Source organism: Salvelinus alpinus, chromosome 2, assembly GCF_045679555.1.
Source record: "Salvelinus alpinus chromosome 2, SLU_Salpinus.1, whole genome shotgun sequence".
Classification (NCBI taxonomy): domain Eukaryota; kingdom Metazoa; phylum Chordata; class Actinopteri; order Salmoniformes; family Salmonidae; genus Salvelinus; species Salvelinus alpinus.
This window is the reverse complement of record NC_092087.1, coordinates 11,255,748-11,272,059: the sequence shown is the minus strand read 5'-3', so window position 1 is coordinate 11,272,059 and position 16,312 is coordinate 11,255,748. Positions and strand designations below refer to the sequence as shown.

General features: G+C 43.5%; 1 protein-coding gene across 1 annotated transcript; it reads left to right on the top strand.

Moving 5' to 3' along the window:
- The first annotated feature begins 3,001 nt into the window (after positions 1–3,001).
- Positions 3,002–15,431, top strand: LOC139553826 (cytochrome c oxidase subunit NDUFA4-like). Its single transcript, XM_071366556.1, has 4 exons — positions 3,002–3,329; positions 8,042–8,127; positions 12,284–12,344; positions 14,989–15,431. Exons 1-4 carry the CDS (start codon positions 3,285–3,287, stop codon positions 15,043–15,045), a joined length of 249 nt encoding a protein of 82 aa, XP_071222657.1. The 5' UTR covers positions 3,002–3,284; the 3' UTR covers positions 15,046–15,431.
- Positions 15,432–16,312: the final 881 nt, after the last annotated feature.

The window sequence follows — 16,312 nt, the reverse complement described above, 5'->3', positions numbered from 1 at the left end:
CGACAACGATGAGACGGCCTATAGGGAGGAGGTCAGAGAACTGGCAGTGTGGTGCCAGGACAACAACCTCTCCCTCAATGTGAGCAAGACAAAGGATCTGATCGTGGACTACAGGAAAAGATGGGCCGAACAAGCTCCCATTAACATCGACGGGGATGTAGTGGAGCGGGTCAAGAGTTTCAAGTTTCTTTGTGTCCACATCACCAACAAACTATCATGGTCCAAACACACCAAGACAGTCGTGAAGAAGTCACGACCAAACCTTTTCCCCCTCAGGAGACTGAAAAGATTTGGCATGGGTCCCCAGATCCTCAAAAGTTTCTACAGCTGCATCAAGAGCATCCTGGCCGGTTGCATCACAGCCTGGTATGGCAACTGCTCGGCATCTGACCGTAAGGCGCTACAGAGGGTAGTGCGAACGGCCCAGTACATCACTGGGGCCAAGCTAGATAGTGCACTACTTTTGACCAGGGCCCATAGGTCGCTGGTCAAAAGTAGTGCACTATGTAGTGAATAGGGTGTCATTTGGGAGACAACCTGTGTCTCATTATTTCTGCATTATAGCACCATGTCACTGTGTCTATCTCTGTCCAGTTGGGTCGGGCTGTCTGGACAGGATCTATTTTATTTGTGTCACGCCCTGACCTTAGAGAGCCTTTTTATGTCTCTATTTGGTTTGGTCAGGGTGTGATTTGGGGTGGGCATTCTATGTTTTGTTTTCTATGATTTTGTTTTTCTATGTTTTGGCCGGGTATGGTTCTCAATCAGGGACAGCTGTCTATCGTTGTCTCTGATTGGGAACCATACTTAGGTATCCCTTTTTCCCTCCTTTCGGGTGTGGGTAGTTAACTTTGTTTGTGGCACATAGCCTTAAGCTTCACGGTTGTTTTGTATTGTTTAGTCGGCGTCATCACCTATTAAAAGGAATATGTACGGGGCCCGCAGCGAGGGTGTCCAGTCCGGGGCCCGCAGCGAGGGTCCCCAGTCCGGGGTCAGCGACGAGGGTCCCCGCACCAGAGGTGCCACCAAAGTGGGGTGAGCCAGTGGTGGAGCGGGGTCTGCGTCGCGCACCTGAGCCGCCACCGCGGATAGATGCCCACCCAGACCCTCCCCTATAGGTTCAGGTTTTGCGGCCGGAGTCCGCACCTTTGGGGGGGGGGGGGGGGGATACTGTCACGCCCTGACCTTAGAGATCCTTTTTATGTCTCTATTTGGCTTGGTCAGGGTGTGATTTGGGGTGGGCATTCTATGTTTTGTTTTCTATGATTTTGTGTTTCTATGTTTTGGCCGGGTATGGTTCTCAATAAGGGACAGCTGTCTATCGTTGTCATACTTAGGTAGCCCTTTTTCCCTCCTTTCGCGTGTGGGTAGTTAACTCTGTTTGTGGCACATAGCCCTTAAGCTTCACGGTTGTTTTGTATTGTTTATTGTTTAGTCGGCGTCATCACCTATTAAAAGGAATATGTACGCTCACCACGCTGCGCTTTGGTCTACTTCCTTTGACGGCCGTGACAATTTGTGCATTATAGCACGTGACACTGTTTCTATCTCTGTCCAGTTGTGTCGGGCTGTCTGGACAGGATCTATTTCTCCCGAGGTATGACCTTAGTGACCAGGGATGATAATAGCCATTGATTGGCCAGTAATGCAGCGATTGCAGACCTTTAAGTTCCTTAACACCAGTAAAGTAATTAACTTTCCAAAATGCAACACTCGACAAAACTACGCAATTATCCAGCTTTCCATCTGACAAGTACTGTGAGCCGTACCACAGGTGATGCACGCACGCACCTTTTACCTGTTGGGATGTTAACATCAGAGCCTGCTTACTGTGTACGGCCTAATATTACATCATCAGGCCGCATTACATATTCACTGTGTATATTCTCATTACCAAGTCAGTGTCTGTCCTGAAAGTTGGGGGTTCGATCCCTGGTCGAGACATACCAAATACTCAAAAAATAGACCTGATGCCTCTCTCACTCAGCATTAAGGAGATGGATTTGGGGTAAGGGCGTGTATTTCTACAGTACATCAAGCTGCACAATGCTAAAAAAAAAACAGGAGATAGGCCCTGGGCAGTTTTGGCTCCGCAAGGCTTACTTACTTACTTATATTCCCAGTACACCACTTACTAGAATACGATTTGCTACCCATCTTGTAAAAGTAGAATGAATGTCACCCTCTCTCACAGCTGATGCCCAACCAAGAATAATAGAATAATAGGCATGACATAGATTCAACAAATACGACCCAAGATGAGTGTATATGTGTTGTTTTCTATGTCTGCATTGGCACTAGTGTCGGTACACTGTGACCTAATAGGGATATATTTAAAGTTAATATAAACTCCACAACCCTATAAAAGAACAGCTCAGATGAAATAGTACAGTGAGTGGCCTGTGTTAGCCTCTGGCCTGGATTCAAATAGTACTTGAAATCATTTGGAATACTTTAGCTGTGCTTGACTCAGCGTGCCTATTGCAACGGAACCAATAGAAAACCAATAAAAATGTAAACCCCGCCCATCTAGCATGCCAGGCAAGTCAAAGCTCAAAGTATTTGAATGATTTTAAAATACTTTTTGAACCCAGGTCTGGTTGGCCCTTCCAGAGCCGATGTGATTATAGGGATTTAGCTAACCTTCCCTCCCTCCCCCTCCCTCACCCGTCTTACCCTCACTCACCCCTCCCCCTCCCTCCCCCATCTTACCCTACCTCACCCCTCCCCCTCCCTCACCCATCTTACCCTACCTCACCCTCACTCACCCCTCCCCCTCCCTCACCCATCTTACCCTACCTCACCCCTCCCCCTCCCTCACACATCTTACCCTACCTCACCATCCCTTCGCCCTCACTCACCCCTCCCCCTCCCTGCCTCACCCATCTTACCCTACCTCACCATCCCTTTGCCCTCACTTACTCACCCCTCCCTCCCTCCCTCACCCCTCCCTCCCTCCCTCACCCGTCTTACCCTCACTCACCCCTCCCCCTCCCTGCCCGTTCCTCTGACCCCCTTCTGCCTCTAGGGAGAAGGGAGGACTTACAACAGGTCCTTGTTCTCTCTCTCCATAGCCACAGACAGAAACAGACTGGATCAAACACAACTCTGCTGTACACTTTCTGAACGATACAGCTCTGCTATACATATATCTGCACAGGAATCTGCTTTCACATGGACACAAAAGCATTAGAGACTTCTTAGAAAATATAATTAGTTAGTATTTAAATTTTTTGGACTTTTGTTTATTTTTGTGTGTAGGTGTTCTAGGATCTGAGATAAACATGCCGATTAGGACAGTGATTACGCATGCTAAGAAACATCCAGGGGTAAGTTGATTTGATTTGACCCCTTTGAATCTGGTTCAATCTGTGACACGTTTATAATCAGGGGTGGAAATGGTGGGGGGACTCGATACCCCCCGGCGAGGGAAAACATTTTGACCTGACGCTTTGAATTAGAGGAATTTATATTGGTAGGTTCCATGTCCATCCCTGGTTTCAATGTTCTGGTTCTTGTGAGCCCCGTGTCAATGTTCGGGTTCTTGACTACGTCTTTTCACTGTGAGCCCTGTGTTTACAAGAAGAATAAACAAAGAAGGCTCTGGGGTAGCATTACCCTGCTCTTTCATTAAAATATAAATACCATGAAACAAGTCTGACATCCAATTGAACTTGTCTGAAATCACAGCCCATAAATATTGGAAAAGGGAACAAAGTAATCCAGACATTGCTAATGGTTTCATAATCATAGAGAATGTCAACGTAGGGCAGAATCTCTCTCTCTCAAAGTAACTATAAGTACTTTTGTTTCTGTAATTTTATGTCTACTTGTGTAAAATGTCATTAAAGTAACAGTACTTCTACTTGAGTAGGATGTTTCAGTGAGTGACAAAGGGAGTTTCTGAGTGAGGGCGGGAAAGAGGGAGTGAGTGTGAATGGGTGAGTGAGTGTGAATGGGTGAGTGAGTGAGGGTGAATGGGTGAGTGAGTGTCAACCGGTCCCATGGACAAGTAACAGAGGGGTAAAATGAGGGATTGAGGTCTGGCAACTTTATCGTTTATGCTCTTAATTTTGTATTGCATTTTTATTCATCAATACATTTAAATTGCTTTAAATATTTTATTTATTTAAATATATATAATATTTATTTTTTTTACTAATCCTTTTTTTTTTTTTACATGCAGATGTGTAATGTTACAACTCATAAAATAAATGAGCTTAGTTCCTACTCTACGTACATTTCCTTTCTTCCTTTTGAAATGTAATGCAGGGAAAATATGTGTAAAATGGTTCAGGTAACCTTTATTTTAAAAGTAACTCAATTACTTTTACTCTGAGTACTTTTTAAATGAGCTACTTTTACTTGAGTAGTTTTTCTCCACTATTACCTATATTTCAGTACTCTGTCCACCCCTGCTGACTCAGTTTGTGAGGTGGATTATTCCATTAATGCCCAATGACTGATCAGTATGCACTTGCAGCCTAGGCATGGGATTGCACACACCAAAGTGTCACCTGATTGATTTAATACCCTTCATAAATTATTATTAAATACTTGTAGCTTATAGTTTTTTTGTATACAAAGATAAAACAAACTACTAAAATTCAGATTTTCAATTAAAAGGGTCAGAACAGTACATATATTCACCAAATGCTAAAAAGCCCCAACGATCGTGCTTTATTTTTAGTGTCACTACAGAGCTGCCGGTGACCCAAATTCTTAGATCGACGGGTTTGACTTGGCAGTCCACCAACACATGGATAAGTGCAACAACAATATAGAACCAAGCTCACAGAATAAGCACGCTCTGTCTCTAGTTGCCTGTTGGTCAAAGAGAGAGAGAGAGAGCAGACAGTTCCCTGGCACTGTTTGAAAAGCTTAGAAATGAATCCTTCCTTGTTCCTGGAGGCAGTGGCGTGTCCAGAACATTTTGAATTCGGTGGCCAAGGTGGGGCACAGACCCAGTTTAGAGGGGCCATGACATTTTTAACCTTAATCGATGCAAGGTGGATTTTTTTCAATATAATTATGATGGTTCAACACATTTAATGTTTGTATTAGCATACTTCAGTAAATTCACTTGAAAGTGCCATCCAGAGTGGGAATTATACCCTGACATTTGGAACAGGCTCTTCTTTTATTTTTATGGGACCTCCTATGGATTAAATGTTTTTATCGGCTTCATAGTAAAAATGATTTAAATGTTTAAATAAAATGTAAAAAAATTATAAAAAAGGTATAATATGATTTCTCATTCGTGTCTATCCATGTTTCACAATTGTCCTTAAATTTGTAAAAGGCTGAATCTATTTAACCAGAGCAAGCATCCGAGAGTGAGGCAAACAGCGCCCATCTGTTGCTGTCCGGCCCAAAATAATATGACATGTCATACTCTTTTTGACCAGACAGCATCAGATACATAGGCTACACATACAAAGTCAGAGGGGTGCTGTTTCGCTTGTTCGCATGCTTTCTCCGATGAGAGATTGATGAGTCCTGCTGTCGGTGCATCTTGGTCAAAATTCTCAATATATTCAGAGACGACCTATCAGATCTCAGAATTTCTGGGAGGGGGGGGGGGGCAGTGGGGTGGCCAATCAGATTTCAGGATGGGCCGTGGGCCACTCCCCTGGATACGCCACTGCCTGGATGTACAGATCTATAGATCAGTGAATCCTTTTACTTTCACCATACTTACCAATTCAGATCTGTGATTACTTCAAGGAAGGTAGGAAGGAAAGATGCATTTCTGAAGTATTCAAACAGGGCCACAAACCCACTACTATTCCCCTATCTGTCTGCACAAAAAAAGGTGCAATCTAGAACCTAAAAGGGTTCTTTGGTTGTCCCCGTAAGAAAACCCTTTGAAGAACCCTTTTTGGTTCCAGGAAAAACCCTTTTGGTTTCAGCTAGAACGTTTTTAGGTTCCGCGTAGAACCCTTTCCACAGAGGGTTCTAGATGGAAACCAAAAGGGCTGTACCTGTAACCAAAAAGGGTTCTCCTATGGAACCTTTCTTTCTAAGAGCGTGTCGGTCTTCCGCCCAGAAAACTTGCTCACCTAGACGTAATATACTGAAACACTGTCAGAGGCTGGATTACATTTAAATAGTGCACTCGTTCTGGTCAACTTGTCCCCAAGTCTATCAAAAGGGCTTAGAGTCAGATTTACCTCATCAATGTTCAAAAAATAATAATAATAATTTAACCTTTATGTAACTACGCAAGTCAGTTAAGAACAAATTCCTATTTACAATGACGGCCTACCCCGGCCAAACTCGGACGACGCTCGGCCAATTTTGCGCCGCCCTATGGGACTCCCAGTCACGGCCGGATGTGATTCAGCCTGGATTCAAACCAGGGACTGTAGTGTCGCCTCTTGCACTGAGATGCAGTGCATTAGACCGCTGTGCCACTCGGGGGCCCTAAAATTGTTGACTGAATAGTCACCTGATATTGCCACTTACTGACCTGAGAAAGCAAAGCATTCACCAGTTTATTATTAGGCTATCGTGATCAATTTATATTATTAGGCTATCGTGATCAATTTATATTATTAGGCTATCGTGATCAATTTATATTATTAGGCTATCATGATCAATTTATTTTATTAGGCTATCATGATCAATTAATTTGTTTTGAAGCATATTGACCATTCATTTCTTCACAAAAAAACAACACAACACAAAGTCTAGCTAATGGAAGCTGATACATAAATAATAGCAAATTGAATGGAAAAAGCCAGCGGCCTAAAAACATGTCTAAATAGGCCCACACATTTATTGATCATCCAATTGATTACTTAATGGGTGGGTTATACTGTAGGGAAGGGGTTCCCAAACCTGTTTCACTCAGGCCCCCCTTCCAGCATTGGGGATCATCCCACACTTGGTGCTGCCACAAGTAGCCTGTCATGTTATGTTTTGACAGCAGAGGGAAGAAATACAAATCTAGACATCTAATTAAAATAACTAGATCATACTCTTTCTCCCTCCCTCTCACCCCTGCTTTAATGGTTTAAATTGATGTTTCAACATCCAATCTATTCTTAACGTCGCCACCCTGCTGTCCTGGAAGTCTGCAGTGTCTTATCCTGTCTTATCCTGTCACTCAGACTGACAAGCAGCCAGGCAGTGAGCGGAGAGAAGCTGTGTGTGTGGGTGCGAGAGAGAGGTTGGCACAGCACAGGGAACCATGCAGTGAGCGAGCTAGTGAGGGATCAATTTCTCTCTTACCGTGCCAGTGTCCTTCCCGGCTCAACCCAGGCTGACAGCCTCAGCCCTTCACACGGCCATCTGACTCATTCATATGGAGGAGGACAGAGACTGGAGAGGAATAACAACCACAGAAAGTGTGTGTGTGTGTGTATACCATATTTCGGCCCCAATACAAACACACACACACACAATATTCAAACGTTTGGGGTCACTTAGAAATTTCCTTGTTTTTGAAAGAAAATTAAAAAAATTGTCCATTAAAATAACATCAAATTGATCAGAAATACAGTGTAGACATTGTTAATGTTGTAAATGACTATTGTAGCTGGAAACGGCAGATTTTTTATGGAATATCTACATACGCGTACAGAGGCCCATTATCAGCAACCATCACTCCTGTGTTCCAATGGCACGTTGTGTTAGCTAATCCAAGTTTATCATTTTAAAAGGCCAATCGATCATTAGAAAACCCTTTTGTAATTATGTTAGCACAGCTGAAAACTGTTGTTCTGATTAAAGAAAGAATACAATTGGCCTTATTTAGACTAGTTGAGTATCTGGAGCATCAGCATTTGTCGGTTCGATTACAGGCTCAAAATGGCCAAAAACAAATAACTTTCTTTTGAAACTCATCAGTCTATTCTTGTTCTCAGAAATGAAGGCTATTCCATGTGAGAAATTGTAAAACTTTTGAACGGTAGTGTATTTATGTGTGACAGGCAGCTCAATAATACACACATACCCACACGTTCACATGCATTAGTACACATATGGCTTTAATACCAATGTATGCTTCCTTCCTCTCCCTCCTTTTCCCCCTCAGCTCATCCCTCAGTTCTTCTTCTTGGTACTGGGCATGACTGGGGCTTCCTGCTATCTGATCCGTCTGGCCAAGGGACCCCATGTCAGGTAGGACCTACACTACTGCCTTCAAAGTGTTTAGTTGTCATTTTCTGTCTGGATTTTATTAGTGTGTGTCTGTAACGACTATGAGAAAGTAAACTAACATAAGATCATCATCATTAAGTTGAGATCAACACTGTGGTCATTCCTATTTTGGTACACTCTCTGGACACTGTACCTTTGTTCTGTTAAACTTTGTCATTAAATGGGACACGTGATAGAGAGCAGAGACGTTCTCATTCTCTAGACTCTAGAGAGGGCCTTTGTTTGAGTTTGACTGTGCAGAACTGGGACAACCAGACTTTGTTACTGAATAAATAGAGGAAGTCTGCCAATAACTGTCCGTCTTAACCCATATAGAATTATAGAGGACTCTAGTTCCTAAAAAGCAGCATTGGGGAGTAACAGATTACATGTAATCTGTTACATGTAAAGGATTACAAAAACCGATAACTGTAATCCATTACCAGCAAAAATCTTGTAATCAGATTACAGATACTTTTGAAAAACTAGATGATTACTTTGAGGATTACTTTTAAATTCAGAAAGGAGGTTTGCAACAAACAAAAAAATTGACACTTCTCTGTTTTCTCAATGACATTCAAATCAACATTGAAAAAAGGCGCAAGTTTAAGTTTGTTCCCCCTGAGTGAGTCTGACCACAAGCCAGATACCACTATGATGACACACCAAATGTTTTTGATGGATCGCATGAAAAGAGCAGGAATAGGCTTTTGTAGGCTACAGTCCAAGCTATGTCTTCCAATGGTACGACTGCTGTCGGCATCGAAAGATTATACAACTTGAATAAATGCTTGGAGGTAAGGATGACAGCAGTGGTGTAGTTTACGGCGATACGGATATCACTTATAATGGTTATCTACATAGCGCATTGATGTGAATCACACTATTGTTCTCTCATTTAGTTATTTACGCTTTATGGATTGTGGTTGTTGTGGATGGCTGTTCACAAATCTAAATGTGAATTTGAACCCAATAATGGTTGAATTCAAGAAGTTTAAGCTGCCTATCAACCATTGTTTTTGAAACCAGTGGACAGCCAGTGAAAAATGTGCTCTTGCAACAGCTGCATAGTGCGGATCCCAGCCTATGGAATAAAAGTGGGGCTTCTATAGCTCAATCTAATTCATGCTGATAAAATAAATACATCCATAGGCCAAATGGACACATGATCAAACTTGAAACACTTTTGATTGCCCCTTTAAGTCCATCTGTAGTTGCTACATCCATTTTTGTACTTAGAAATGTGTACACACACACACATATATATATATATATATACACACAAACACACACGATTGTTGAAGAATATAACTTATAAATGCCTCATGAGTTCAGTTCAACTGTCACACTCCATGAGAACCCAAAAGAGAAGCTTGTTTTACTCCAATGTTTGTAAACTTTGTGAGCACAAACACTGTATAGCCTCAAAACATGGTTATAACAATAATTTCACCTTTATTGAACCAGGTACGCCACGTGAGAATAAGTTCTCATTCACAACTGCGACCTGGTCAAGATAAAGCAAAGCAGTGCGACAAAAACAACAACACAGAGTTACACATAAACAAACGTACAGTCAATAACACAATATAAAAATCTATGTACAGTGTGTGCAAATGTAGAAGAGTAGGGAGGTCAGCAATAAATAGGCCCTAGAGGTGAAAATAATTACAATTTAGCATTACTACTGGAGTGATAGATGTCCAGATGATGATGTTTACTTAGAGATACTTGGCTGCAAATGAGCAAGATGGTAAGTAATAATTTGGGGATGAGGTAGTTGGGTGTGCTATTTACAGATGGGTTGTGTACAGGTACATTGATCGGTAAGCTGCTTTGACAGCTGATGCTAAAAGTTAGAGGGGGAGATATAAGACTCCAGCTTCAGACATTTTTGCAATTCGTTCCAGTCATTGGCAGCAGAGAACTGGAAGGAAAGGCGGCCAAATGAAGTGTTGGCTCTGGGATGATCAGTGAGATATACCTGCTGGAGCACGTGCTACGGGTGGGTGTTGCTATGGTGACCAGTGAGCTGAGATAAGGCGGGGCTTTACCTAGCAAAGACTTATAGATGACCTGAAGCCAGTGGGTTTGGCGACGGATATGTAGTAAGGGCCAGCCAACGAGAGCATACAGGTCGCAATGGTGGGTAGTATATGAGACTTTGGTGATAAAACAGATGGCACAGTGATAGACTACATCCAGTTTGCTGAGTAGAATGTTGGGGGCTATTTTGTAAATGACATCGCCGAAGTCAAGGATCGGTAGGATAGTCAGTTTTACGAGGGTATGTTTGGAGGCATGAGTGAAGGAGGCTTTGTTGAGAAATAGGATCCCGATTCTAGATTTAATTTTGGATTGGAGATGCTTAATGTGAGTCTGGAAGGAGAGTTTACAGTCTAACCAGACACCTAGGTATTTGAAGTTGTCCACATATTCCAATGCAATAAAATGCAAATTAATTATTTAAAAATCATACAATGTGATTTTCTGGATTTTTGTTTTAGATTCCGTCTCTCACAGTTGAAGTGTACCTATGATAAAAATGACAGACCTCTACATGCTTTGTAAGTAGGAAAACCTGCAAAATCGGCAGTGTATCAAATACTTGTTCTCCCCACTGTATATAACAGTTTGGGTCTAGAGTGTCTTCCCCTTTGAAGAGGGGGATGACCACGGCAGCTTTCCAATCTTTAGGGATCTCAGAGGAAATGAAAGAGAGATTAAACAGGCTAGTAATAGGGGTTGCAACAATTTCTGCAGATCATTTTAGAAAGAGAAGGTCCAGATTGTCTAGCCCAAATGATTTGTTGGGATATGGATTTTGCAGTTCTTTCAGAACATCAGCTGTCTGGACTTGGGTGAATGAGAAGTGTGTGTGTGTGTGTGTGTGTGGGGGGGGGGGGTGTAAGTTGCTGCAGGGGGTGCTGAGATGTTGGCCGGGGTAGGGGTAGTCTGGGGGTGAACCAAGGGCTATATCTGTTCTTAGTTCTACATTTTTTGAATGGGGCATGCTTATTTAAGATGGAGAGGAAAGCACTTTTGAAGAGCAACCAGGCATCCTCTACTGACGGGATGAAGTCAATATCCTTCCAGGATACCTGGGCCAGGTCGATTAGAAAGGCCTGCTCGCTGAAGTGTTTTAGGGAGTGTTTGACAGTGATGAGGGGTGGTCGTTTGACCACGGACCCATTACGCACGCAGGCAATGAGGCAGTGATCGCTGAGATCCTGGTTGAAGACAGCAGAGGTGTATTTAGAGGGCAGGTTGGTCAGGATGATATCTAAGAGGGTGCCCATGGTTACGGATTTAGGGTTGTACCTGGTAGGTTCCTTGATGATTTGTGTGAGATTGAGGGGATCTAGCTTAGATTGTAGGATGGCCCGGGTGTTAAGCATGTCCCTTTAACATTAACATTGATTTATCCTGCAATAGATGTCGTTCAATTGGTAACAAAAATGTGTGTCTTCTTCTAATGCCTCTTAAAGGGAAAGTCATCTAAAAGTAACGGAATGTAATCAGATTACGTTACTGACTTTGGGTAATCCAAAAGTTACATTACAATTCATTGATTACGGGTAACTAGTAACTGTAACGGATTACATTTAGAAAGTACCCTACCCAACCCTGGCCAAAAGGCAGTATTGGCATGGGCAGCACCATTGTATAATTGATTGTACGCTTGTTTATTCCATGTGTAACTCTGTGTTGTTGTATGTGTCGAACTGCTTTGCTTTATTATTGGCCAGATCGCAATTGCAAATGAGAACTTGTTCTCAACTAGCCTACCTGGTTAAATAAAGGTGAGAAAAAAAAAAAAAAGAATTGAGGACTTCCACCATTTTGATTTAGTCAACTGGGCGGGACTTCCAACTTCATTGGCTGATCTCTCCTGGTGACCCTGTTGGAGTCATGTCAAACTGGGTCATCAGGAGAGATCAGCCAATCGTGAAGAAGGAAATGTACTTCTTCAAAATGGAGATCGCTTCAAAAAGGCGCTAACCCGTGCTTTCACGACGCTATAAAATGGCACAGCTATAAAGACGAGTCCTCTATCGATCTCTATTGTGTTAACAACAACTCATAATCATATTTCTCTCTGTCCCCCCGCCTGGCCTATCCTCCTTTCTTCTTCCAGCTGGAACAGAAAGAACAATCCTGAGCCTTGGAACACATACGGGCCAAACTATCAGTACAAGGTGAATATCTCCCCTCCTCCTCTCAGTACAAGGATAATATCCTCCCCTCCTCTCAGAGAAGGTGAATATCCTCTCAGAGAATGTGAATATCCTTCCCTCCTCTCAGAGAATGTGAATATCCTCCCCTCCTCTCAGTACAAGGTGCAAATCCTCCCCGCCTCTTAGTACAAGGTGAATATCCTCCCCTCCTCTCAGTACAAGGTGCATATCCTCCCCTCCTCTCAGTACAAGGTGCAAATCCTCCCCGCCTCTTAGTACAAGGTGAATATCCTCCCCTCCTCTCAGTACAAGGTGCATATCCTCCCCTCCTCTCAGTACAAGGTGAATAACCTCCCCGCCTCTCAGTACAAGGTGCATATCCTCCCCTCCTCTCAGTACAAGGTGAATATCCTCCCCTCCTCTCAGTACAAGGTGCATATCCTCCCCTCCTCTCAGTACAAGGTGAATAACCTCCCCGCCTCTCAGTACAAGGTGAATATCCTCCCCGCCTCTCAGTACAAGGTGAATATCCTCCCCGCCTCTCAGTACAAGGTGAATATCCTCCCCGCCTCTCAGTACAAGGTCAATATCCTCCCCGCCTCTCAGTACAAGGTCAATATCCTCCCGTCACAGTACAAGGTCAATATCCTCCCGTCACAGTACAAGGTCAATATCCTCCCGTCACAGTATAAGGTCAATATCCTCCCGTCACAGTACAAGGTGAATATCCTCCCCTCCTCTCAGTACAAGGTGAATATCCTCCCCTCCTCTCAGTACAAGGTGAATATCCTCCCCTCCTCTCAGTACAAGGTGAATATCCTCCCCTCCTCTCAGTACAAGGTGAATATCCTCCCCTCTCAGAAGGTGAATATCCTCCCCTCTCAGAAGGTGAATATCCTCCCCTCTCAGAAGGTGAATATCCTCCCCTCTCAGAAGGTGAATATCCTCCCCTCTCAGAAGGTGAATATCCTCCCCTCTCAGAAGGTGAATATCCTCCCCTCTCAGAAGGTGAATATCCTCCCCTCTCAGAAGGTGAATATCCTCCCCTCTCAGAAGGTGAATATCCTCCCCTCTCAGAAGGTGAATATCCTCCCCTCTCAGAAGGTGAATATCCTCCCCTCTCAGAAGGTGAATATCCTCCCCTCTCAGAAGGTGAATATCCTTCCCTCTCAGAGAAGGTGAATATCCTTCCCTCTCAGAGAAGGTGAATATCCTTCCCTCTCAGAGAAGGTGAATATCCTTCCCTCTCAGAGAAGGTGAATATCCTTCCCTCCTCTTCACACCCACAGAATCACTACACCTCAAGACTGTGTCCCAAAAGGCACCCTATTTCCGACATAGTGCGCCCCAAAAAAATGGTTCACTGCTGGTCAAAGGTAGTGCACTATGTAGGGAATAGGGTGCCATTCAGGTCACAAACCTAGACTGTGGCACTCCACCGCTGAACTCATTACGTTCACTACCTACATGGCCAAACCAATCCAGGCTGACGCGCTTTCCATTTGTCCTCATAAAGCGGTTTTGAAGGCTCTCTATTCTCTAACTTACTGTACTCTCATAACAAATTGAAGGATTTATATTCTCTAACACAATAGACTTTGTGGTGCTATTTTCCTGAATCCACGTACACATACGTTAAACAAGGAGCATCACCTCAGACAGCTAATGATCATATTAAACAAGAGAAACACAAAATGAATACATCCCCACAGGAGGGTCTGATTGGCTGGGTGTTATTCCAACAGAAACTGTGTGTGGGTTTTTCAAGGCTGTAGTTAAAGTGTGTGTGTGTGTGTGTGTGTGTGGCAGCCGTAGTGAACGTCATGCTGGATGAAAGGTCACAACACTCGCCATGTTTAATTCTCTACAACAGGCAAAGGTCTCACATCAACATTCCACTGTATTCCCCAACAATAATAGGAATGAGGAGAGGATGAGGGGAGGTGGAGGAAGAGGGGAGAAAGGGGGGAGGAGGAGGAAGAGGGGGAGGAAGGGTGGAGATGAGGGGCTGACAGCTGACCAATCAAGGAAAACATGGAGACAAAAACTTGTCTTGTAATCCGTCTCTGTGTGTAGTCCTGCACAGAACTGTCCATGAAACACACACACACAGCACTGTCCATGAAACACACACACACACACACACACAGCACTGTCCATGGAACACACACACACACACACACACACACACACACACACACACACACAGCACTGTCCATGAAACACACACACACACACACACACACAGCACTGTCCATGAAACACACACACACACACACACACACACACACACACAGCACTGTCCATGAAACACACACACACACACACACACACACACAGCACTGTCCATGAAACACACACACACACACACACACACACACAGCACTGTCCATGAAACACACACACACACAGCACTGTCCATGAAACACACACACAGCACTGTCCATGAAACACACACACACACACACACACACACACTGTCCATGACATATGCAAAGAGCAGCAGTCCTGAGTGGCTCTACGAGACAGAGGCTGTTGGAAAATAAATAGTCTCCCAACAGAGGACAATGCTAACACACACAGTGTCTGCATGTGCTTTCCTAAAGACAGGCTGATTAATTTAATTTAAGCGAAACGTATTTAAATGTATTCTCTCCTCCCGCAGTTGGTGGCCGTCAACACGGACTACAAGGCTCTAAAGAAGGAGGGCCCTGACTTCTAAAGGTCCTTCAGGCAACTCCAGGGGCACCACGTTTGGCAGGACCTCCTGTCATCCTAGTGGCAGGGTGGGGGCAGCCCTGAGCCTCGCTCGGTCGGGTTCTCGGTCTGTCTCTTCCGCTGCCTTTTAACCAGGCACACTACAACACTATAGTGATATAACTTTCATTTTTCTTGCACAACCCGGGAGTCATGTATCCGTCTCCAAACAGCCCTGTTCTATAACCGTCTACAACACTGTGCATTATAGCCATCTTTTCACAATGCACAACACTACTGTTGTATACATCTCTGTACATGTAATGTCACCTTCTCTGTAAATGTACAACCCTCTCCAACCCTAAAGTGATGGAAGCTTGAAAACAAATGCATTAAAGATAAATGAAAGCAGTGTTATTGGTTGATTTCAGGTATTGTCGGTGTGTATATAGTGTAGGGTGCATGGGTTGAATTAAGGAGTGGAACAGAGTGTGAATGGATAAGATTAGAATATATTGTTTTTCTAATTCTAAAAATCAGAAATCATATGAAAGCAGTGATTTTTAAAATGTTATTATTATAAAAACAGCTCAACTTTATCCCCCCCCCCAAAAAAAAACATATCCCCAGTGAATATACTTGTCTTCTTTGGGAATCCTTTGGAGTCAGTGAACGTCACAAAATAACAGCTGGGCCGAAGCAAAGCAGTGATTTAAATGACTGACGTGACATACAGCTGTTGAGCACTAAAATAGTAACTAGTGTCGAGGCAGATCATTTGTTGCTGCCTTGCTATGCTTGTTGTCTTAGGTCTCTAAGTAGTGTTGTGGTGTCTCTCTTGTCGTGATGTGTTATTTTGTCCTTTATTTTAAAATCACAGCCCCCGTCCCCGCAGGAGGCCTTTTGCCTTCTGGTAGGCCGTTATTGTAAATAAGAATTTGTTCTTAACTGACTTGCCAAGTTAAATAAAAGGTTAAATTAAAAAAAAATCAAATCAGTCCAAATATAATATGAATGTGTCTTTACACCAGACTGATCCAGCACGGTGTCTTTAAACCAGACTGATCCAGCACGGTGTCTTTACACCAGACTGATCCAGCACGGTGTCTTTAAACCAGACTGATCCAGCACGGTGTCTTTAAACCAGACTGATCCAGCACGGTGTCTTTACACCAGACTGATCCAGCACGGTGTCTTTAAACCAGACTGATCCAGCACGGTGTCTTTAAACCAGACTGATCCAGCACGGTGTCTTTACACCAGACTGATCCAGTCTATAGATGTAATCACAG